Source organism: Manacus candei, unplaced genomic scaffold (genome assembly GCF_025592945.1).
Source record: "Manacus candei isolate 608988 ecotype Guabito, Panama unplaced genomic scaffold, ASM2559294v1 h1tg000017l, whole genome shotgun sequence".
Classification (NCBI taxonomy): domain Eukaryota; kingdom Metazoa; phylum Chordata; class Aves; order Passeriformes; family Pipridae; genus Manacus; species Manacus candei.
The window spans coordinates 26,140,301-26,165,869 of record NW_026138065.1 but is presented as its reverse complement, the minus strand read 5'-3'; the positions used below and the strand labels follow the sequence as shown (position 1 = coordinate 26,165,869).

The window sequence follows — 25,569 nt, the reverse complement described above, 5'->3', positions numbered from 1 at the left end:
GAGTCTTGATAAGAGGCACGGTTAATGAGGTACAACATATTCCAGTTTTCTCATGCTGCTATCTTGCGCAGCCTATCTTATTGGGATTACTAAAGAATAACTGCCGACTGTCCAAATCTAATTTGGCTCAGTGCACATTGGTCTTTCTGCCAGATGGAGAGTATTTCTAGTTTTGCTCATTAGAACTCAGATAAACCCAAGTTGGCAGAATATGGCAACGTTGACTTTGATATTACCCAGTCCACTGTAATGGAAAATAGAAATAACCTGCTGGACATCAATGTCCGTACGTTTGACTGTGAAAAAAAAAGCATCGTTTGATGAGCCTTCTTGATGGAAGTTCATCAGTTGTCACTCTGGGTATTTAAAGCAGGCTGTCACTAAGGGCATCACTGAATATCTTAATAAAAACTTCACAGGCACCAAATTTTCTCATTTCGTTGGAGTGCTGCCAAAACCAAATGTCTTCATTTTTTATCATGGATGTAGCGTTTCTGTGTGAGAGAAAAGAGGAGTGTGGAAGAAAAGTCTGCCTGAAACAACAGAAGGGAGTGAAGTAAAAGAGTTTGCCAGACTTCTGTCCTGACTAAGGATAATCCTGTGTTCTGAAGGAATTTTGGATAAAAAGTCCAGGCATTCTGGCAGTAGGGTCTTGGCTATGTTTTTTTTTTAGAGTAGGTAACTTGGTAAAGGGTAACATTTCTTGTTGTAAGAGTGACTAATTATAATCATTGATGTCTGCCTTTAACCTTTTGATTTATACTTTTGGGGAATGCTGTTGCATGTAGAGTGAGAAAATAATGTGCTGTGAAATATTCAATTAGTAATAAGTTGTCTGGATCAGTTTCTCTGTAGCAACAGTTACACCTGAAACTAATTTATTTTTCTCAAATGGTGGTGTTTTAATTTGCACTGGTAGCATTAAAAAAATACTGTTCATGTGAAGATTTCATGGAAAAATAATTTAATGTAAGCTATTCACTTTGCTCTTTACTATTCAAGGATAGCATGTCTTGGGGCATGTTTAAGAAAATTAATTTTCATGCTCTTCTAATATTAACATTAGAAATAAAAATTTGTTCTCCAAATGATCCCTTTCTTATCTCATGGGCTAAAATAAGCTGGTAGCTCAGCTATCAAATTGCTCTTTTGATTTCAGACAGCAGGTCCATTTCTTCAGACTCAGCTCACATTGGAGTTGTTGAATTTAGAACGGCATAAGTCCCTTTATTATAATTTCTGCTGTTTTTTAAAGAGCTCAGCTGTGTACGCAAGGACAGTCCCTCAGCATCTGAAATGTTTATTCCAAAGAAGACATGTTGGATATATTGAGAGGTGCCCCCTTGCACCATCTGGCACCCCTTGTTGATCTTGCAGAGAAGGACTCACCATTTCTTCCATTTCTGTCTGATCATTTGTGTTTTGAAAAAAAAAATACAATATGGGTGAATAACTAAAGCGAGCAAATTCTGCATCATAACTGTACAGTTACCAAGAAGAGGGATTCCTTTAATGCCAGTAGGGTTTTTATCACATAAGCTTAGAAGAGAGGAGCCTGTGGGTTGATCCATTGGCAAAGGCTTGGGTAGTGTCTGACAGAACTTCTGCTCCATCTTTCTGTTACAGTTGTCCCTCTATTTTTGATGCACCTTCCTTTCTGTTTGTCTGGTCCACCCCCTCCTCCATGAGGCTGCCCTTGAAACAAACTTAACTTACAATTCCTCTAGAATTGGCTGCTGCCTGTTCAGTAGGATCTCCATGTGGTCTTGTGAATAACAGAATAACATTGATCCAGCAATTCAGAGAATGACACAGATGAAGCTCAGGAACCCATATGCTATGAAACCGTAAGATGATCAGATAATTCAAGTTGTAAGGAACCTAAAGGAATTTTCTAGTCCAAATTTCAATATGCAAAACCTCACCATTCCTTAAGTTTCATTTAGTATCAGAAATGAATCCAGGAAAAAAATACATTCACATGCACTAAAAATTCTTTTTTAGTTTATTTTACAGCTGGAATGTGCTATGGATTTAGCATGTCTCAGAGGGAATACTTTTTCTTGAGTCTTACTGAACAAATGAAATTCTACTCTGGCTCATTAACAGAGAAATCAAAATAAATGGCAATAATCCAGGTATCTGCTGTAGTCCTGTCTCAGAGTGTTGTTTATATTAACACAGTTAGTATGTAAAATGTTTGGGTTTTAATTACAGCTTAAGAAAGTAAACGGTTTTAAAGAAAGGTGAGTGAAGTCATCTGGGTAAACATGCCAATCTGAAGTACAGCTCCCCAAATTAAAGTAAGAAGCGTTATGAGGAAGGATTCATTAAAGATTTTTCTTTGTTTTTTTCATAAGCTTTCACACTCCTTTTCTGTGCAAGTGAAGTATTCAGTATTTCACACTGATCGCTCCTATTGCATTCTCCAGAAGAACAGCAGCAAAGCAGCTGTGCAGGGCTGATTTTCTCATACAGTCAAGGCCAGCAAAGCTCAGAAAAGTAGAAGTCACTCCTGTACACTGTGTTGGAGTCATAGTTTAAATGGACATATGTGTTTTTAAAAAAGTTTATTTGATCCAAACTTCTAGTTCATTTGACTGTGGTAAATTACTCATTGAGGAAAAAGAAACCAAAGCAGAACTGCAGTCTTTGCTCAGTTCACCTCCTCAGGTGGCAGTGCTACAAATAAATTCATAAAAGGAAGATTTTAATTTCTTTGGGTATGCTGACTACCTCTATTCCCTTAGATCACTGTGGAGCACATATGAGGAACTTGATTTGTGCCAGGTCCACCTCTGTCAACCTGCATCCCTTGCACATTCCACTTCCACAGAAGCTGCTCTCAGAGTAGGGCTGAAGTGTCTGGGACTTGGTCGAACTCAAGGTCTCCAAAGGGCACAGTGGTGTCAGAGCAGTTGCCCCAGTTCAGTACTTCTCACTGTAAATCTGGTTCATAAAATATCTTTCAAATGCTTATAACTCTTGAAAGTGAATTATTATTTCACCTTTCAAGTGAGCAGACCTTTTCCTTTTATTACAGTGAACTAATTATGGAGTTATTAGAGTTATTCGGGCTCCACAGCCTCCTAGCCAGAGGATGTTAGATGCTTGACTGAGCACCAGTGTTCTTGTTGAGTGATGTTTAAATGGTTTGCCCCCAATCACCCTAGTAACTCTTAGCTACAGAGATTCAGCCCAGTGGTCTATTCACTAAGCCATGTAACTTTTCATTATTTGCTCATTACTTTTGCCAGATTTTAGGTACTTGGCCTGGAGTTTTCCATTCTTAGTATTTGCCCAAAGCAGTGTCATGTCTTTCCAGGAACAAGATGAGGAAACACACATTGCTTTTCCTCTGTAGATTTAAGTTAATAAATTAATTGTTACAAACCCAGTGGGAAAGTCTTCTGCTCTGGGGTATTGAGACACTGTTGAAACTCGGGAGAGAATCCTCCTTGAGTCACAGATGTATTTTCATTCCTCTACCTCCCACCTAGATATATTCAGGCTATAATTTTCCCTGCAACATGCCAGTTGTTATGCGTTTCAAACAACCATACACAGAGTTTGGTCCCTAAATACTTTTCAGTTTTCTTCTGCTGTAGCTTTGCACTGTTTCAGAGCTGTAAGAATTAAACAATTTTGTGAAATGCTGGTAAATGGACACTAGAGACAGTGTGAGGACTCTTTGTTGCTGATACTTCTCTTCCTTTTGGTGCCAAAGATGATTGCTATGCAAATTGGACAAAAATTTGACTTTGGCAAAGAGGATAGTAAGGATTAGAGGAATAGGAAAGCAGTAGTAATGGGAAGGAAATCTGGGATGTGATTATGGGGAAATAGTGAGTGTTGAGAACTGAGATGGGAGGAAAAAAAAGGATTAGTTAAATGTGTACACGCAAGGAGACAAGACTTGGGAGTGAGGAAGCTGAGAATGAAAGGAGGATATAAAAGGGGAGGAAATTTGGGTTTGATAGGCTGTGGAGGATTGGACATCTCAGCTTTTAAGGTGAGTCTAGGAGGGTAGAAATAAAACTGCAGCTGACATGCAAGTAGAAGGAACCAGTCTATACAGTGAAGAAACTGGGATAAGCAGGAGAAGGTAGAGTGAATGCGAAGGGAGAAGACCATACTCTGTTTAGAACAGGAGACAGAAAAGTTCTGATCACTAAAGGAGAGTCACCAAATGTCGTTCAAAACAAAAACCTGAAAGAAAACTCATCATTCTAAGGCAATTTGACAACAGCAGGCTCAGTAGAGGTGGAGGGTTTAAGACGTTTTTTCCCATAATCACCACCTTCACACTCTTCAGTTATACTGGCAATAATTACTCCCCTTTCTTGTTTCCCTCTGGGGCTCATAATTGTCCTTCCCTCTGCTTATAGCCCACTCTGCTCTGCAGGTGCCAGCAATTCTTGTCTTTCAAACTGTCTTTTATTAACGTAGTTCGGTTGAATTCAGAACAGTTGTTCATAACCCATACCGTCTGTTACAAGAGCTGAAAAGAATTCATGTGCACTAAGTTGGTGTCTTTTTTTTCCCTTAACTGTAAAAATTGTTCTTATAAAGTTATTACTGAGCCTTACAAATGTTGCTTTGCAAGAAATCCTTGTTCCTCTGAGTGCATTCACTGTTGTTTTGCAGAGTGTTGACAACACAGTGAGATTTTTCATATTTTCTACTGTTTTGTGAGATTGAATGGGAGAGGTTGGGATGATGATTATTAGTGGTATTATTATTTCTCTTGGGAATATATTAAAAGATAGAACATGGATAAATGGAGCCTCAGGGGTGACTCATGTTTTTGTTTAGCTTGAACTAGGTCCAGCTTCTAAGAGGAACTTCATTTTAGGTGCATGTTTTTTCAGTGTTTTAAACTGAAGTTATAATTCCAGCGGTCTCAAGAGCATGTGTTTGTTTTTATTTAGAAACATGTTTAAGGAATGTTTTTGGTGGGTGAATACAAAATAAACAAGACTATCTCAATCTAGAGGTTGCAATTCTTTGGTATATTCAGTGTCAGCAAAAATGAAGTGGAAAGATGTTCTTAAGAGAATGACTCGGTTGATTTTTCTGATTTACCTTGTAAAAAATTTTCTTTATGCTCAGTTGAGAGATGGGGAAGTATGATTTCTTAAGTAGTGTCTGCTTTCTCCTTTGCAAATGTTTCTGCATATTTGAAAGGTGCCTAAAGCTTGTTTGCTTCACTGTCTGCTTGTCTTTGGGTAACAGAAAGTACTTTTCTTTCGGACAACATATTTTTTCCGTATTAATTGTCACTGAGTGTGTAACTGTAGCATCTTCATGACATTGCTTCTACAATGTTGTTCAAAGTGTGATACTAATTCTTTTGCCTTTATAAATTACCATTAAGTGCTGTTTATAACTCAGTTTTTATCTGGAAGAACTCAAAACAAAACAAAAAACCAAAGCCTAAACAATAAAAACTTTCTCTCATGTGCAATGTGCACATCTTAACTGGTGAATATTTTGAGATTTGTCTGCAAAGCAATTATGACATTCATTTATAAGTTGTTAGGGGAAATGAAGCAAAGTCAGGGCTTCACTTTTTTTTTTGTTTATTTTAGGGAATTTGGTTTTGTATCTTACAAATGTTCATTAGGAAGGTATTCATAGTCCTTTATTCCTAGTCATAACTTACCCTTTGAATATTACAGATAAGGATAGAATAAGAATCTAATGATTTCTTGTATTTTTAAAATGTAGCTTAATGGATATTTCTAACAACTGTACTTTATTGAAAAGAAATTTCAGTGTTTGAAACTAGTTTACAAGTTGAATGATGAATGTATCTCTGGTAACTAAGAGAGCATAGATGCTTTCATCCTAGTCAGGTGCCTACTGGGAGCATACACTTCACCTGTATTGCAGTATACTTAGGTGAAACATGAGACCAAAAAAAAAAGGTCAAATTTGCAAAATAAGGAGTATTTATTATGTTACCTGGTTTGAAGGTTATTACCATCTGTATCTGAATGAGACAGCTACAGAGTTTGGCCAAGCAGAGCTGCAGTAGTACGTACAATGGCTTTTGTGGTTGTTTCAGTAGATGTATGACAGACCTACTTAGTGAACTGAAATGTACATGAGAGAAGAATGTCGAGGAAAGACAGGAAATTTAAAAACATGTTGATTGGCCTTTGTTGTACTGTAAAATCTAGAAGTTGTTTTCCAACTCCAGTGTACATCTTCCACTTGAGAGCACTTAACCAAAATTCTTCAGATGATTTAAAAGTTTTATGTACAGAAGTTTAGAGCAAGTAAGATTCTCCTATCTACCTGCGAGAGATGAGAGGAATTTAACTACACAATTTTTATAAAAATTAACAAGCATTATATGATTCGATTGATCTACAGCCCCTGTCATAAAGTATCCCTGGTGCAAATTTCACCATATGATGAGTGACTGTGTTCTGTCTACTGACTTGTTGCTGGTTTTGCATGATAAGAGTGTTACAGAGTTAATGTTTGGACTATATCTTATGCAGTACATTTTTGTACTAATTCTGAAATTTGTTTTAATTGCAGGGATATTAAACCAGACAACATCTTGATGGATATGAATGGACATATTCGATTAGCAGATTTTGGTTCTTGTCTGAAACTGATGGAAGATGGAACGGTAAATTAGAAAGAATGATGCATTCCCAAATACCTTTTCTTCAGTCCTTTGCTAGCTGCTAAAATGCATGCTAATAAAGGGGAAAGATACCTTATGTCAAATGAGATGGAACTGTAAATGGTATTGGTATATAACTAATCTTGGTTGAAAATATGACTGCACGCTCCTTGGATTTGCAATATATTAAAAGCTTTTTAGATGCATATAGTCAACTCATGAATAAATAAAGAGAAGCTGTGCTGTCAATACTGAGTAGGTGTTTATGAACTATAAATCCCACTGTTTTAAGCTCTGAGCTCTAATCTTTATTGAAAATGTAAGCTTTAGGATGAGCAGGATGAGGTACTGAAATATGATGATCTACTAGTACCTTTAAATTTGCACAGTATATAGTAACTGTGACTAGAATATAATTCCAGTATGATAACCATGTCCCAGAGGGTTACACAGTATTTGAGTTAATAGATGTGATTATCTAATCTATAATTGCTTACTGGCTCTAAGCCTAAGAATTGACAGTTTTGTTCTTTCTCTTTTTTTAAATATTGGAAATAGTTTAGCAAATGTACATTGTTGTGCTGCCTATTAACGTAGTGCCTCAGATGCTTAAGTATCTCTCTGTGAATTTAAAAGCCTTTGTTTGTGTTTAGTTGTTTTAGTTATAACCAGAACACTAGACTAAATTTATATATACGGGCACAGTGCCACAAACAATAGTGTCTATAACGATGGAAAAGTTGATTTTAGTCCTGAAAATGTAACTTCTACAGGTCCAATCTTCAGTGGCAGTTGGAACACCAGACTACATCTCTCCAGAAATCTTGCAGGCCATGGAAGATGGAAAAGGGAAGTATGGGCCCGAGTGTGACTGGTGGTCCCTGGGCGTTTGCATGTATGAAATGCTTTATGGAGAAACGCCCTTTTATGCTGAGTCCTTGGTGGAGACCTATGGGAAAATAATGAACCACAAAGTTAGTGCACTTTCTGTCTGTCTCTAAGCTAATTTTTAATAAGTAATGGGGTAACTTGAAGACTTTTTGTAAAATAAATTTTTATGTACTAATTATGTTAATGTGCATAAATGTGGAACAAAAAATAAGTTTCCATGTAGTAAGTTTACGGTTATGGATTGCAGATGGCTTTGGTTTGGGATAAAGCAGTTCAAAACTGAAAATCTGGATTTGGAAACATGGCTGTTAATTCATTCTGTGGAGTAAATCTTGGCTACCTTGCATCAGTCCTGTTGTGTTATTTTCTTCTGGTGAATGCATTGGTTGGCTTATGCAGAAGATTCTTAAATGTTCTTCCACATGGAGGTAGCTTTAGAATTCAACAGTATAAGAGAAATTTAAATAAAGAAGAAAAACCAGGAGACAAAAAAAAATCAGTAGTTTTTATCCTTAGCAGAAGTCTTTTCCTTGAAACCTTACTGCATATATTTCAGAACTGGAGCATTTGCACATTTCTTTTTCTACATAATGATTTTCACTAAGAAGGGTAATTTTTCCGACTTTTTCTTGGTAATAAACTATTTTCTATTATTTTGATCTTTAAGGAGAGGTTTCAGTTTCCTGCTCAAGTGACAGATGTCTCTGAAAGTGCAAAGGACCTCATCCGAAGGCTCATTTGTAGCAGAGAACATCGACTTGGACAAAATGGGATAGAAGACTTTAAGAACCATCCGTTTTTTGCTGGGATTGATTGGGACAACATTAGAAACTGTGAGGCACCTTACATCCCAGAAGTCAGCAGCCCTACTGACACATCAAACTTTGATGTGGATGATGATTGCTTAAAAAATTCTGTAAGTATGGAGTTAACATTTTGACGAATCAGCTTTTATAGTATACTTTGCAACATAATATATGTAAATGGCATTTTATTTTAGTGTGTTCACTGTGTTTTGCATAAATAACAGTTAAGTGCTGCTTTGAAGAACTATGGGGGGAATTCATAGTTTGGGGGCTGATACTCCAAACATACTCGTGTAAGGATAACTTCAGTTTTGTTAATTCATTGTAACTTTATATGTCTTTAACGAACAAGTTCTTAGTGGCCATACCTTATACAGAATAATATATTTGCATGTAGATAGGCTGCAAAAAACAGTATTTCTAGCAGAACATTGTTAAGACTTAGTAATACTAAGTTTGCACAGTGCATTTTATTGCAGTGCTGTACTCTTATTTGCTCATATTGCCATTAGATTCCATTCAGTTTGTTTCCATTCAAATTTTTCCAGCTTTTGTTCTGACTTGAGTTTTGTGAAATTTAGGAGAAATATCGTGGCCATTTCTTAAGGAACAAGAAAGAAATTATTTTTACCTTTGCTGAAAAAGCTTTGCAGCTATTGATTTTTAACAGTTCTTATTGTTTCTATGCTTTTGAAAAGGAGCTTTGACAGATTATAGAGGTCTTATCATCAGAGAAATGCCTTGGAAATATCCTCTCTCTGTGTGTGTGTGTGTGTGTGTGTGTGTGTGTGTGTATTGAAAGATGCAGAAACCTGATATTTACATGTAAGGTGAAGTATTTTCACTGTTTTTGCTTTTGTTTTCTGAACCGCCCATGCATCTCAGTTTTACTGAGTTTCCTGGGCCTGCAGATAAGACATAAGTAACAGGAATTGATATTGATAGGATGATCATTATTTGCATTCTCTTTCCTCCAACTGCACATTAAAACATGGAAAACACTTTAACTAAAATCTTTTGTGAATGTCAGCCTCTTCTTCTAAGTAAGAAGCCACAGGACAAGCCTCAAGTTGCACCAGGGGAGGTTTAGATTGGATATTGGGAAAAATTTCTTTGCCAAAAGGGTTGCCCAGGCAAGTGGTGAAGTCAGCTATCCCTGGAGGTATTTAAACTGTACCTGGAGGTATTTAAAAGACACGTAGGTGTGGTGCTTAGGAAAATGATGATGGACCTGGGAGTGCTAGATTAATGATTGGACTCAATGATCTTGAAGGTCTTTTACAACCTAACTGATTCTACAATCCGTGATATGTCCTAGAGCCCTTTCCTATAGGCAAATTAAGCAAAACAATGTAGCTGCATAGCATAACTTGCATTTTTTTCTTTTTTTTTCCTCATTTTTTTCTCACCTGCATTTGATATTACCCATTTCCCTTCACAACTGAAGTATTTTTATCTTAAAACTTTTTTATACAGTCTTCAGATATTCATTTGCATATTATTTTGTCCAGGAATGTATATGAGGATTGAGTGGCTGGAGTGGATGCTGTATATAGCAGGTCTTTGTGAATCTAAAATAGTTTTTGGAGGTTGTCCACACATTTTAGTGTTGTCCAGTCCACCACTCTTCCTTTTTAGAGCCCAGTATCTCAACTGAGGCACTCAAAATGTGCCTGTGCAGGGGAAATGCCTTACCATTGTGAAGAAGCAGGGAACTGCAGGTGAAGAATGTTCCTCTGCTGAGTTACTGGACTCTCAGCTGAGAAAACTGAGTCCAATTCCTTATTTGCTTTAGACATTTGGGGGTGAAGAGCAATGCCACTGAACTGTTAGTGATGAATGCCAGTCTTTTTCAGTTTCCTAATTTGAAACATCTGAAGGTTTTGTTCTGTTTTAATATAAGGATGTTATGTTCTTACCATTTCTTTTCACACCTAGTATCTCAGAACCGCTGAAAAAACTCAGCCTAAGGCATCGCATGACTGAGAATATTTTACATTTTTGCTCAGACTGGTGGACATTGTATTTCATATTGCTTTCCCTCAAATTCCTTATATATAACTTGGAGGTATTTTCTCCATATTTAATATATATCCTTTGAGGAAGTTTCACATACTTGCATTACTGTTACAGAAGTCAGCACCAGAGATAAGCCCATGAGACGATTTTTTTTTTTTTTTAAATTCTTGGCAAGATTTGAGTTGCATAGAGCAAATCAGGAATGCCCAGTGCTGAAGATAAAAGACAGTGTTGAAAAGCCATGATTGTTATTGTTCTTCCTGAACTTTTAACGAGACTGTTGTCCCAAGGAAAAATTACGTATTATATATTATTATCTATGTTTATATATATATATATATAAAATATATATTATATTTTTTATATATATATGTATTATATACGTAATAATGAAATTTGAAAAGTACATTGAAAGTACACATAAGCACCAAGGGCTAAACTGCATTGTTCAGGCAGCCTAAGTTGTGCTGGGTTTTAGCTTTTAACTGTTTGGTTTAGGAGCCTTACTGAGAGGCTTCAGTTCGTTTATAATTTTGTCAGCATGGTTGTACAGTTAAATTTACACAAGTAGCAGGAGATACATACCTTGATCTCTATCAAAGAAACAAATCCTTTTACATAGATACAGTGTTTTAGAACCAACATAGTTCCTGGTGTGGTAACTGAAAACTGTCAAGTGTGCTGTTAAAATCACACAATTATGCATTTGGTATTTTTAAAATTGCCTTTACAGACAGTTTTGAAACTTGAATCGATGAAAGGTGAAAACAAATTATAAAAGAGAAGTAAAATTTTACTTTTTCTAACCATCATCTATTATGAATTAGTGGTAAGTTAATGGTTTGTAATTTGGTCTTGTCCTTAGTTTCCAAAATGCTTAACAGTGCAGACTTAATGTACTTACACAATCTAGCCATATCATTAATGTTGTTTTTTCTTCTGGGAACTCTCTTATAATGTGAAGATTTTTGTCAGCTAAAAAAACAAAGTTGTGATATAATATAGTTGATGCCACCGCTGGAAAGGTAATTTTGGATTTCGTCTGAATATAGTCTTATTCCTGGTCCTTTCCTGATGGGTTTTGCATTGAAAAATGTACAACTGGTTCCTTTCTTCTTTTTTGTTTGTGTTTAGAAAAAAATGGTTATGTACTTTTTTTGACAATTTAGAATCTTTTAGTACTTTCAGTGTGAATAATAGTAAGGAATTTCTTTTGACGCTTGTTAAGGCCATCTCTAGTGTAGCAGCTTAAACCTTGCATCTTGGGGTTAAATAGGAAGCTTTTAACAGAATATTTAAAAATACTAAAACTTACAATGGTTCAAGTAAAATAGTGACAGGATTATTTTAACCTGAAGAGAAATTCAAAGATTTGTCTTAGTTTGTCGTTCTCTGGCAGGAAAAAGGGGCAACAAATGAAGAAATGGTCAAAGCACTAATGGGACTAGAACACCCTGTTGTATTAAGTCTTTCTAGTAAATGCCTTACTGTTGTTCCCTTAAAATAGAGGTAGCCCACTGAGAACTGGCGTTGGTAATTCTACAGGCAGGAAGCCCTGTTGACTGAATATCAGAGAGGAGTATAGGAGGGAATAAAAGGTGTTACTCTTTGTACTAAGAGCTTCTTGGAAAAAAGAAAGAATAAATTGGTATTTGATATATGTAATATTCTGCTTTCCTCCAACAATAACCTATTTAATTAGAAAAGCATTTTTATGCCAACCTCGTCTGTTTAATATGTTAAATGCTATTATAAATAGTTCTAATTGGTGGTGTTTCATATTTGGACTGCAGATAAGGAAGACAGTGAATATAGTTAATAATATATTTCCACTGACACTTCATGTATAGTTAAACTTGAAAATCTCTTTCTTTTAAGTCCAGTAGGATACTACTTACTCAACTGTCCTATTATTTTCCTAGGAAACAATGCCTCCCCCATCGCACACTGCATTTTCTGGCCATCATTTACCATTTGTGGGTTTCACATATACAAGTAGCTGGTAAGTTAAGAGTTCCGATATTGCCTCTTGGTTAGTTACACAATATCTTAAGTTTCTGTAACTGAAACCAACTGCAAGGAGACAGCAAAGAATGTGGTTTATTGAGGAAATTACTAGGCCATCATCTACCTTGCTGTCTGTCCAGAAGAATGAGCTCTCTGCAGGTAGAATTTACAGGAATGTAAAGGTCAGCACCTCTGTTCAAGGGAGTTTGTTGCTAAAAGTAGTTACCAGACAATGTGTGAAGTTAACTGTGTATGACAAACTTAAGACTTAATGTGTGGATCCAGATAGAGCTTAGTTTATTAGATGTGAAAAACAGGTTTATTTCCAGTCTTTTGACACTTTTGTAAGTCTCAGTGGAAATTTTTAAAAAATTACTTTTATTGATATTTAGTATTAATGTGGTATTTATTACGTTCATTTCTATTGCTAAATTAACAGTAACAGGGAAGTCCATGTATGCTCCTTGTTCATTTATGGAAATAAATAAATAAAGAATGTTTACAACTGTTGAAAAATCAGGCCTGTGTTTCTACTCTGAATGTGACTATGTCCTAGAATGTCCTAGACTTCCTATGAATTATTTGCATAAGTAGTAGCGTGTGCACATGAGTAGCCACAGCATTTCTAACATGTCCATGCCCTAGTTGTCATGGGATAATTTCACACCATTTGTTGTGATTCTTGTCTTTAAAGAATTTGGGATACTTGATTTACTATTTCGAAACGAACCATTATTGTAATCTTACTGTTTAGGTTGTTGCTTCTTTCTGTGTGGCTAACATAGTCTGTCCATAATGATTATTTTTAATCAGGAGTTCATTCCCTGTTATGGAACAAAAAATGCATTGAGGAGATCAGGCATGCTAGCTAAAAATGAGCTCAATTTTTAATGAGCACATAGTTACAAGGTATTCTTTGATGGTATAATAAATGGCATAGTAATTAACAATTTAAAAAAACCTGTTTATTGGTTGATAGTTTTATAGCATTATTTTAAACACAACCTATTGTAAAATCCAACACTGTTTGTTTTTTTCCCCCAGTGTACTTTCGGACCGCAGCTGTCTGAGACTGACAGCTGGACCACCCTCCATGGATCTTGATGCCAGCATTCAAAGAACTCTGGAGGATAGTTTAGCAACAGAAGCTTATGAGAGGAGAATAAGACGTCTAGAACAGGAAAAGCTTGAACTTAGTAGAAAACTGCAAGGTATAGTCATTAAAAAAAAAAATTCCATTTTGTTCTACTTGCAGCTTTATGTTGCAACATAAACAGCATGGCTTTTTATACTGTGGCAAAAAATAAGTATACCTCCTGGAATGCTTTCTAGCAGAAAAGAATTGTCATCATTATTTTTGTTGACAAATTAAACTTCTGTTACTCTTCATACCTGAAATATGCCATGTATGCAACTTCTTATAACATACTTTGTTCTCATCGTGCCTTGGTTACTATGGCATAAAGATTTCATTCTTAAAACTTGTAAGAGTTTTGTTTGTCCAGCTGACAATTACTGAAAAATCGGCACTTAATAGTTGGAAGTTACAAATTGTGGAATCCTCAGTGCAGGGTTTTTTTGGCATGTCTTAATTTATCAGTAATATCTCTTTGACCTCCTCAGATGTCAGATGTGTAATATGTCCCTCTCTCTTCCATCTTTTTTTAGAGTCCACTCAGACAGTCCAGGCTCTGCAATATTCAACAGTGGATGGTCCAATAACAGCAAGTAAAGATTTAGAAATTAAAAGTTTGAAAGAAGAAATTGAAAAGTTGAAGAAACAGGTAACAGGTATGTTATAAATATTAATGTAAAAACTGTAATGGGAAACAGTATTTTGACAAGATTGTTTTTCCTAATGTAATGCTAGTTTTACTTTGCTTTCTAAAAGAGTTTTCCAGTCTGTTCTTACTTTTCATTTTACCTGTCACTCTTCCTTGGCAGCTCAACATTTTCTATAAATTCAACTTGATAGTCATTAGTTCCAGTTGCAAGGGAGTAGGAAGATTTCAGTGACTTCTGCTATTATTATTAGTGCAAAAGTTCCACTACTTTTAAATTGTGGTGTTGCTAATTTCCATGGATATAAATCAGAGTCTACCTGAGAACCTGTGAAATGCTGACTGGTCTCTGTAGTACTTTTTTTTTTGTTTTTTCTCTACACCTTCCTCCTGCAGTGTATAGTACCAGGGCAGATGGTTATTTTGTTTGGCTATTTTTGACAGTGAGTAAACATGAGGGTGAAGATTTGGCCTATCAGTTTTAATAGGCCTAAAAGCAGTTGATGAAATCATAGAATGGTTTGGGTTGGAAGTGGCCTTAAAGACCATCTCATTCCAGTGCCCCTGCCATGGGCAGGGACAACTTCTGCTACACCAGGTTGCTCAAAGCCCCATCCAACCTGGCCTTGAACACTTCCAGGGCATCCACAACTTCTGTGGGCAAGCAGTGCCTGTACCACACCACCCTCATAGTGAAGAATTTCTTCCTAATATCTAGTTTAAATCTTCCCTCTTTCAATTTGAAGCCATTACACCTTGTCCTGTCACTACTTGCCCTTGTAAAAAGTCCCTCTCCAGCTTTATTATGATTCAAGCGTTAATTGATATTTCTCATTATCTCATTTTTTGTTGAACTTTCCCTGAATGGTCCAGGTTTATGAGATGTGGTCACAGTTTTGATTATATTTTCTTCAAAGTCCCAGAGATTTACAGTGTGCAGTTGCTTAGTGCATTGTAACTGAATGCGAAGTAAAAGCAAGTTTACGCTGAGGGTGGGATTTTGTGAGTATTTTCTTGAAACAGTACATTTAGAAAAGTGTGAGTTATCTGGAAGGTGGGCTGTATGCATGAAACTACAGGGATACTGAGTTTTCCAAGTGGCAGGGAGCAGTGAAGGATGTTTTCCATGAGAGAGGACACTGTGGGCTATGAGACTGCACTCCCAGTAGCACCAGAACCATCCAAACAAAAGTGTCACCAGAACGGGTCCTGCTCACAGCTGTGTAGCCCCTTCTCAATCTGTGCGTGTCCTGGACTCTCTCATGGCTTTAATTGACTCAATTAAACAAGGAAAATGCTATCTAGATATAGAGAATTTGATCCACTTATGATCAGATAAATCAGTACAAGGTAGGCAATAGAAGCATAAGAGGAAAGGGAGATGACAGGGAGAAGAACCACCTCTCAGCTCTGCTGTGAATGGGCTATTATTCCTTACAAAACTGAACATTTATTTCCTTTGCTTCTGGAAGTTCATTAAGATTTTCTGAAAACTAATATTTTGGCTATCAAGCATTGCAGTACTTTAAGCTTGAAAAATGTTTTTTAAATCTGTGCAGACAAAAAGATTGAATTCTTTGATTAATGTTGGACTACCTTTTTTCAGAACTTCCAAACTAGTCAAAAAGCAGAGATCTACTTAGGCCTGTGTCCTGTGTTTTATAGAGACTACTGGAGACATCTAGAGAAAGATCATTCTTTTTCCAGCCTCACTCTCCCAAAAACTGGCAATTCATGTTTTAAGAACTTTCAGAAGGAAAGCTTATATTGCACCCACCATGTTGAATATAGCTATTAGTGAAACAATTTGCTGTCTGTTTAGCTAATATCTTTCTAATCTGCTTTAAAGGCTAACTACTAGTAGTAGGATTCGGTATTCTTGATTTAATGCTCTGATTTAAGTTAAAAAGAATTTTTTCTCACAGTAAGTCATAGCATAGGACTCATGGTATCCCGCTCCATAACGCTTTCTTTAAAATAGGTTCTTGAGAGCAGAGACATCTTCAAAAAAGAAAGAAAGGAAATACAGCAAGATGTTTTTTACTTCAGGAAAGTCAACAAGAGACTGTTAGGTATCAGGTCTGGAACCACAGAAACAGGGAAAAAAATCCAGTTAATCATGTCAATCCAAACAGTAAAATATCTACATTTTGTGTGAGGAAAAATCAGACACAAGTAGCAGTAGATAGATCTCTGTTGTATGTCCATGTCTTACCTGCGGCAGTGGAAAACAAAACATCGAGAAAGGTTGGAGGAAACTACAAAAAAGATTTGTTCTGGTTTGTGTTTGTGAAAAGACTTCATTCAGTTCCTGAAAGTGTCTGGAATGCCAGCAGTGACACCCACAGAAAGAATAACTTGAACTTAACTTCCAGACATTTTAGTTGATGTGTTTAGACTCTGCAGCTGCGTTATGGGATAGAAACAGGCTATGTATGAACTGCAGACTGCAGCACATAGATTATATCCTGTTAAAATTGTGTAGTCTGAAAAAAGCCTGTTATGGATACGCAGTTGGACAGCTGCTCTGGCGTGATGCAGCAGTTTTGTATTGTACCATAAGCATTATTTTTGGATGTGAGCATGGCTTAACTAGCTCAGGGAGGATCACTCTGGTTTGAGTGACGCCATGTTGGCACTATGTCAGGGCAAAGTTTTTTTTGTGAAATTTATCTCCAGCCAAATGTCCCTCCACTTGCTACTGTAATGAGGAAAAAGACAACATCAGAAACCCCTGCTCTGCAGCAGTCCTTAGCTCTAGTTTGGGCTCTTTGGGACCACTGAAAAGCAACATTTACAAGAACAGCTTTTGAATGAGACCAGTCATTCATAGAAAAGCATCAGGATCAACTTTATATTATATTTTATTCTTTACTATTTAGCTGCAACTTAGATTTTAGTTCGTTGCTAAAAGTATTACTTGCTTCTTTTGGTAATGAAAAATAAATAGAAAAGGTGTGGGAACCTTCCCCAGTGCAGCTCCTATCCCTTTTCAAATTGAAAAGAAGTCAATGTCTGGTGAAGGTGGTTTATATTGAGAAGGTTTTCTCTAAAGTAATGTTCTACTTCAAACCGTATATTTACATATTTATTCCTCAATACAGTGTGTGCTTTTGGTTTTTTGAGTTGGAAGTGAATAATGTGATCAAATGAGGAAGGTGTAGAGTTGTCCAGTCCATCTCCAGTTGCCACAGAACTTTCCCAGTATATATTTGAATGTTTGTCTGATCCAGACAACACAGCCATTTGTTAGAAAACATTCATTTGTGCCTTGTGCTGTAACTAATACAAACCAATTTGATAAAATTAGGAAAAGAGAATGTTCTATTTTACTTGATTTTATGGGGGTTTGGAGATAGATTTTAAAACTAAATTAGTGACAGAATAGAGAAACAAACCAAATGATGGCCTTTTCTGAGTGTTTCCAAGTGTAGGGGAGCTAGTTCCAGGTTTTCTGGATAGCCTTTAAAAGATGTAATTTTTCAGTGCTGGATCTGATGAACTTTAGGAAGGTTCAGTTCAGCTGCAGAGCTGAACATTATGCTTTGGGCTCATCTCTTGGGCAACTAAATGTAATGTAATAACATAGTGCAGTGAGTGTTTGCATATGTTATCTAAAATGCTAGTTACAAGTAGGGTGATTAGAGTGATTAGATGGAAAATTACCACTTACTACACATATGTCACAACTAGCTTTTGGTTATATTCTTTAACCTGCTTTGCTGCCTCTTCTGATGCTGTAAGGGTAAACACCTGTTTAAAAAGGTAATAAAAAATGAACTTGAAATTGTTTCTTCAGGAGTGTCACTGGGGGTGGGAGGGTGTTAGAAAAATACATTTTTCTTGTCTATCTCGTTTTCCAGGAAATGACAAACTAGCATATGCTTTCAATTTTAGAGGTCAAAGTTATAATTTTTGTTCGCTAGGTTACATAGGAGAAAACTTTGAGGAATCTTTAATATTGCCAAATATGTAAAGGGCAGCAATGGAAGACGAAAACAGAGCTGTGGAACAAAGTAGTTCATGCACAGAAGAGAGATTTATCTTGGCTCAGCAGAGCCATATATAAACTTTCTTTTCACTGGTGACTTCAGAGTAGACTACATAAGAGAGGCAGTTAATAATTTTTGGCTTTGAACTGCATCTCTTATTTAAGTGCATTCTTTTAAATTTTTAAACGAGAGTCAGGGAATTAAAACAATAGTGAATATTTTTATGGGTATAAGCTAAGGGTATTAATTTGCTTATAAAATTCTCATGTTTCAGAAATTAACCCTCTTAAAAATGTATGTATTTTTATATTTGATTTTTCCAAGAGCCATTCTCTTGGGGTTACATTTATGAAAATACAGTTAAAGGCTCCTATTAAGAGTATAGATGGGTTCCTGTTCTTTTGGTAAATACATGTGGTCGGAAGACCTGCCACAACTGAAATAAAAGGCAAAATGTCCAGTGATTTCACAGAATGTGGAATTAACTTACCTTCATATATATCTTGCTTTAAGTGAAGGACTAGGAGGTAAAAACTCCACTCACTAGAAATTTTCAATTGTCATATTTTATGGATTTCAGCTTTTCTTGTAGCATTTGAGAGCATTTATATGACATTATTTAGGTGTGGCATGGAAATATACTGTCATTGTGTAACTGACTGTTGGTAAGAAGCTGACTGTAATAGTTTTCCTTTATTTATAGTAGTAATAAAGCAGATCACATAAACACAAGTGGTTTTCACACTAGAAATAAGTAATATCAGCTGAAGTTAATTTTAAGTGTATTGACAGGAGAACACTTGCCAGCTCTTGAGTGACCCATTACTTTTACTGTTTCTTTCTGGGGGAGTTTAGGGGAAGGAGGGAGACTGTTTATAATTACAGTGTAATAAAAGATGCATTATATATTATACCACAGTGCTTAAAATCAAATGTGTAGGTCATGTTAGAACATACATTACAGAATTAAGTAAGAGAGCATCATTATTATAATGTGAGAAGAAAAGTTATCATTTTCTTTGTTGTTTTGCAGCAAACTGTGCCCTTTCATTCTGTTCTCTTAAAAGCAGATAATGGTAGCTGAATCAGTCTGCTCCCTGTTCTAAACCAGATAAGAACTGCATTATTTTGTGATTAAATGGAAACCAGAAAAAATATTGAAGGGGCTTCAAGGAGCTAGACTATGCTATTCTAGAATTATTATTTTTTCTCTTAGAATATTCAGAATTCTGCTGCTTTTTCTAGAATCTGGTCAGCTAGAACAGCAACTTGAGGAGGCCAGCACTGCAAGGCGGGAGTTGGATGATGCTTCCAGACAAATAAAGGCTTTTGAGAAACAAGTCAGAACACTAAAGCAAGAGAGGGAAGATCTTAATAAGGTAAAAGCATTTTGTCAGCAACTCTTCTAAACCCTAAAGTCTGGTTTATTTTCGTTCATTTTACCTGAAATAACTTTCAAGTGTAAAACTAATGAGCAAATAACAAATGTGTAGCATGACCTACTTTGCTTTCTGCCTGCCTTTTTTTTTTTTTTAAGACAATTATTAAGACAATAATTTTAAGGACATTATTTAACATGTTGTATGTATGTATGACTGCTGGGTGGTCCTAGATGATTGCTTCCAGATAGTGAACAACTCCATGATCCAAATTACATGGTGGCTGCAAAAAAGGTTTTTCAGCTTCAGATAAAGGTGATAATGATAGGGGTTAGAGAAGAGCAGAGCAGAGAACTATTCCAGACAACTAATTTAATCTGAAGTATGGGTGAGACTTTAGCCGGGAAAAAATGTGAAGAATATAGTATTAAAGCTGTGTCACAGAAGTGTTTCCAGAAGGGAGATGTGAAAAATTGCCCAGATATGAAGATTGAAAAGTAATTTGAAATAGCTACAATTAAAGAATACTAGATTTTATTTCTTCTCCTCTCTCTCCCCAATTCCTCATTTTCTGATTTATAACATACTGTCTTTCATGGCTCTTTTTTGTATTCATGATTAGATCAACCTGTAATCAGGTGTGAAATACATTAGCCTGTTTCTCATCATGATTATATTGGCCCAGTATTTTAGAGTCCATACTCAATGTTGATGTGCCAGCTGTGTTTAACACTGTTTCTTTTGACCCTTAAGGCTCTTAAAATCTTGAAAGCTGCCAGTTTGTCCAAGAAATACTATCTCTCTTCTAAAACAACTTGAAGTGATTAGGAGCTCTTTTTAACAACCTTAGAAATGTTTTTAGATTTATATAGATGTCAACAGTGCCAAATATTAATTCTTCCTGTTGATCTTCTTTTCATCCTCAGATTTGCTTTTCCTTGCTTCTTTGTTCTGTTCCAGTTTGGCTGAACATCATTAAACTAGTTGAACTGTTGTGGTCCCTCATTGGTAGTGTAGTAGCACAAATCCAGGGCACAGCAAGTTTTGTGAAGGTATTGTGCTGTGGTGTTATCACAGCACTAGCAGTTTTACTTCATGTGGGTTCTTTTAAAGGAATAATTGTCATATATTGCTACAGCATTTTGTTGCCTGAAACTTTCTGTAATATTTGATATTAAGGTACAGTGTATGGAAGTCATGCTCACCATTGCAGGTCAGTTTTCAAAAGCTTCTAGAGTAAAAATTTTTATAGAGCAGACTTTTCCATTCAACGCAAAAACTTTTTCTAAATCATTTAGCAGTTGAGATTCTTTTAATTTATTTAAGTAGTTATTGAAAATCTATGCTAATGAAATTTTTTTCACTAAGAAAGCAAGGTATTTTTATGTTATCATGCAAGTACTTGAAAACCCTTGTGTTTAACCTGTTATAATGGAGAATATAATGTTTATGCACTTCTACTGACTTTAGTAGTGTAAAACCTGCCCTCTTTCCTTATTTATAGAGGCACACAATCTATATCATAGATGCATTCATGAAAAGAAATTAATATATGGTTTCTGTTGACTCTGGAGGAGGTGTTAGATGTGCATCCGGAGACAGAATTGGCCTTGCAGCTTTCTAGGTTTATTACTTAATTCTTTTTTTAAACTGTAGGAACTGGCAGAGTCTAGTGACAGATTAAAATCCCAAGCCAAAGAGCTGAAAGATGCACACAGCCAGCGGAAATTGGCAATGCAGGAGTTCTCAGAGATGAACGAGCGGCTGACAGACTTGCACTCTCAAAAACAAAAGCTTGCCCGCCAGCTCCGAGATAAGGAGGAAGAAATGGAAGTGGTGATGCAAAAAGTAGAAAGTTTAAGGCAAGAGTTACGCAGAACAGAGAGACTTAAAAAAGAAGTAAGTGGTGAGAAGACTGTTTAGACTCTGTGAAATAAGTTATCTGTAAGGTTTTCTGACCAAGTAATTTTTTTTTTCTAATTTGTAAATTAACTTCTTGATTGTTGTTTCGAACAGTACCAGTTTTGTTTTCTAAGAATTTTAAGTGTTCAGTTGAGTGATGAAGATTTCTCTCTTTTATTAAAAACCATCAATAGATTTTGAAAAAAAAAAAAAAAGAATCCTATCTATTAAAAACGTATGTACTTTTGTAGCTGGAAGTCCAAGCTGAAGCTGCAGCTGCTGAGGCATCCAAAGACAGGAAATTGCGAGAGAGGAGTGAACAGTACTCTAAACAGTTGGAAAGCGAAGTAGAAGGGCTAAAGGTTAGTCTGTTTTGATATTAACACCTGCAAAGTTACTAGTCAACTAGGACTTGGATCTGTTTGATTGCTTTCAGATGTAGGACAAAAGGGTTCTGTCAGTTTGTCGCTTCAGTTGGTGCTGAATATTATTGCAGGCGTGCATCGCATTGTTGTCCAGAAAAATGAACATTTGCCTGATGCGTTATTTCTTAATAACTCGACAGTTTCTTACCAAATTGCTTCCATTGGTACTTTGTTTAATTTTACCAGCTAAAAGCTTATTTTTATGGTTGAATATTTGAAAATTAAACTGCTGCATCTAAGCAGGTTTCTGTATAAGTGTTCTGTCTACTGTGTTGTTCCTTGTGTTTCCTGCATAATAGATGTCAACTGATGTAACTGTAAAGGAAAAATTTTAGCTTATCCTGCCTCTCGGCCAGAAGTTGAGGCGTTCTTGCACAAGAGCAGCACTCAGCATGAAGAGGTCATTTACACTGATGAGATTGCTCACACGTGTATGTGATTTTACAAGCAGAAACCTAAGGCAGCCAAGAATGTTAACTGTTATTTTATTCTGTGATTCAGCATTTTATACAATGCTCTGAAGAAATTAGACTTTCTCAAAAATTGAATGAGAAGATTTTTAATTTACATATGAGGATTGCTGTTCATTTACAGCAAAATCCTGTTCCAAATGTTCCATTGAGTAGGGTAATTCTAAACTTCTCATGCAAAATGCAAGATTATGCCTATTCTGGTCTTAATTTACAGGAACAGCAGAGTTTTTTTCATTAGAATTCTCTGGGACATTTGTCAACATTAACTTACAGCACAGAAAATTTGGTGGTTTTTTGCAAACATTCTTTTATTTGGCCTTCCTTTGATAAGGAAATCCATTCAACTTGAAATTTGGATTTATAAAGTTTCTACTGCTGTGAATTCAGATTGTTATCTGAAAATTAGGATGTATTTCTTCTGCTTCAATGAATCTTCACCATCAGCAAAGAGTTTGTATGACAGTTTAAGAGGTGAAAAGAATTTATGGAAGATCTATTGAGAATATATGATGCACTGATTTATAACAGGGCAAGTTTATCAGAAGAAGAAAGAGGAATTGTAGCATGCTTAGTAATACTTCATGATTCAGTAGGCAAACTTTGGATCATATGTGGTTGTTGTGATACTGCACTGTCCATTCCTTAAAAGCTCTTTATGGCTCCTTAATTAAGCTCAGGGAGCTCTCCTAGACAGAAGTCAATATTTACAGAAGAAAGGAAGATTCCTCCAAATGAGGAGAATAGAAAAGACCATTAATGATGGCAGGTTAAGGGTAAACAGGATGTCAAGGGCTAAATAAAGAGAATTTAGGAAGCACTTTGCAAAGGGTGCTTGGGGTGATTGTGGGAAGTTCTTTAAAGCAAAAGCAGAAAGAACCTTAGGAAACTCATGGGGCTGCTTGTTGGCAGGATGAAAAAGGCAAACTCTGAGTTAATAGGGATGTGGCAGAAACTCTCCACAAGTCTTTGATATGTCAGACTTTACTGCTGAAGCAGGGGAGGTTGCCACACAGAGTCCACTGTTTGTAGCAGATGAGCTGGATCAGTCTGAGGATGATGTGCAGGAAGCAGTGGAGCTGGCAGGTGAGGCACATGTGAAGTCACTTGGACCGGTGGCATTGCTGAGAGAGTTCTGAAGGAACTTAAATGAGAAGTAAGAGAACTGCTGGCCAAGATATGCACCCTCTTATTGCAGGCAGCCCACTGTGCTACTGTAACTCTCATCCAGATGATCCTGGGAAAAAAAGAGGACTGGGTGCAACTTCCTTAGGAAAGGCGTAGAGGCTGTGGCAAAGAATAAGGTCAGAGAGTTCCTGGATGAAGCAGAGCCTATTGGGAAGAAGGCAGTGTGCCTCTGGCCAACCAAGTCCTGCAACACTGACCTACTGGGATTCTGCAAAGTTGTCAGTAAATGTGCAGACAGAGGAGATCCTGTGGACGTCATGTATTTGGATTTTCAATAAAATCAGGCTCGATATGAGTCCACAGTGTGCCCTGGCAGCCAAGAGGGCAAACTGCACCCTGGGGTGCATTAAACAGCAGCTGTCTATATGCCAGGGGATGCATTATGTCTCAGTTGCACCATTTGTCCACTTGAAATGGGCATGTATGAAAACATCTATTTGGAATTTGTGCTTACATCAATTCAGAATATATTCTCTGTTTATTCTATACCTCTAGTTAAACCGCTGATAAATACCGTTCAGCTTTCTCTTCTGCTGCACCATCTGTCTTATGGTCTTAATAGTATCTTTTCTTTGTGGTAAAAAATGTGCAATACCACTAAAACATTTTATGTACCTGCTACATGATGTTGCAAAGCCTAAGCTTTTTTTGTGTTCCATTGCCATGTATGTGTAGGCAGTTGGGTATGTTGGGCAGTAACAAACAAGTTCAGTAGTTAACAGCCTGTGCAGGAAAGAAAATTCCTAAATTCCTATGCTTGCTTGCTTGTCTTTCTTTTTTTTTTTTTTTTTTAATCTTTCTTTCTGCAAGTTGTCTCCTCTTAGGATGGCATCTTCTTTCTCCAGTTTACCATTCTGCATTCTCCTAAGGGCAGGACTTTACTCTTAGATCAAAACAGAGTTTTGTTTTGATGAGTTAGAGAAGACAATGCAGTAGCAGCACATCTCTGGCTCATACATTTAGGGGGCTTTGCAGTTTTTTGCTGACACTAACAGCAAGGCCCAGCTTTCTCATAGAATTTGTCATGGTAGAAATTCAGCTCATTGGAATGTTCCACAATGACATTTAGCTCTTAAAGCCTGTTCATACATGAGCAAAAGATATCTACCCAAAGCCATGTCCATTTAAGGGTGACTGAGGGGCATTTAATATCTCATGGTAAGAATGAAGGTATAATTAACAAAATATCTTTGATCCTCTTAAAGGTGTGACACAGTCACCATAAGGAAGTACGTTTTCCAGTTTCCTGCACTTTCTCAAAACACAGTGTTTTTATTAAGTTATTTTCCTTTCCTTAGACAATGTTTAATTACATATTTTTAAAAATAGAAGAAATTCCAAACCAAGTCGTCCATATGTTTACATTAAAAAGTTATTTCCATACTTGGATTTCAGTGCATGTCATGCCACTATCTCATTTTGAACCTGATCTTGCTCCTCCTCTATGTTATGGCAGGACATTGAGTTTAGTGAGTGCAGCATGTGGTGCAAATGTGTATGTATCCTGAAGCAGTGTGTAAAGACTATTGAAATGCCAGAAGACCTCACTAAGAGAGCTATGCAGCTGCGAAAAGTGAAGTAATTACTCTTATTGTTTAAAGCTTGTTTTTCCTATTAATCCACTATGATGTAAATGGTCAGTTTTAAGTAAAATAGGTCAGGTTTCCCTCCTGACTGATACAATCCATATAGTGTTTCTGTAGCTAGATTTTAGCCTTCAGTTAAGCCTCTTCTTGCCTTAGTATAGCTTTTCTGCAAATTATTTGTCCTTCAAAATATATTAACTGTATATCATAGTCCTTACTCTGCATTCCTGAAAAGTCACTAGAACTTGCTGCTGTCAGCTGTGTGAGTGGAACCATTAAGTGTCTTCTAATTCTGTGGTCACTTTCTGACTGCATGTAAGGGGAGTCAGAATGTGACGAGAGATGTTTAAAGTGATGATCAGATTTTCAATGTCTTGAAAACTGTTACTGCATTTAAATAACAAAACGATAGAGTACCGTTGAAATTTATGTTGTAACAAATCTTGAAAAAATTGAGATAGATGTGTTTAACTCAAGTCT

At 36.4% G+C, this 25,569-nt stretch overlaps 1 protein-coding gene across 10 annotated transcripts in view; it reads left to right on the top strand.

Moving 5' to 3' along the window:
- Positions 1-25,569, top strand: part of CDC42BPA (CDC42 binding protein kinase alpha) — a 187,011-nt gene that overhangs the window by 99,646 nt on the left and 61,796 nt on the right. For 7 of the 10 annotated variants that reach the window (XM_051783373.1, XM_051783372.1, XM_051783374.1 and 4 more), the window contains 9 exons: positions 6,553-6,646; positions 7,417-7,617; positions 8,202-8,450; positions 12,282-12,361; positions 13,411-13,577; positions 14,035-14,157; positions 19,385-19,518; positions 21,175-21,417; positions 21,672-21,782. In XM_051783373.1, coding sequence (XP_051639333.1) covers positions 6,553-6,646; positions 7,417-7,617; positions 8,202-8,450; positions 12,282-12,361; positions 13,411-13,577; positions 14,035-14,157; positions 19,385-19,518; positions 21,175-21,417; positions 21,672-21,782 — 1,402 coding nt within the window. The remainder of the gene's footprint in view (positions 1-6,552; positions 6,647-7,416; positions 7,618-8,201; positions 8,451-12,281; positions 12,362-13,410; positions 13,578-14,034; positions 14,158-19,384; positions 19,519-21,174; positions 21,418-21,671; positions 21,783-25,569) is intronic. The other 3 variants (XM_051783375.1, XM_051783381.1, XM_051783376.1) reach the window with 2 other exon arrangements.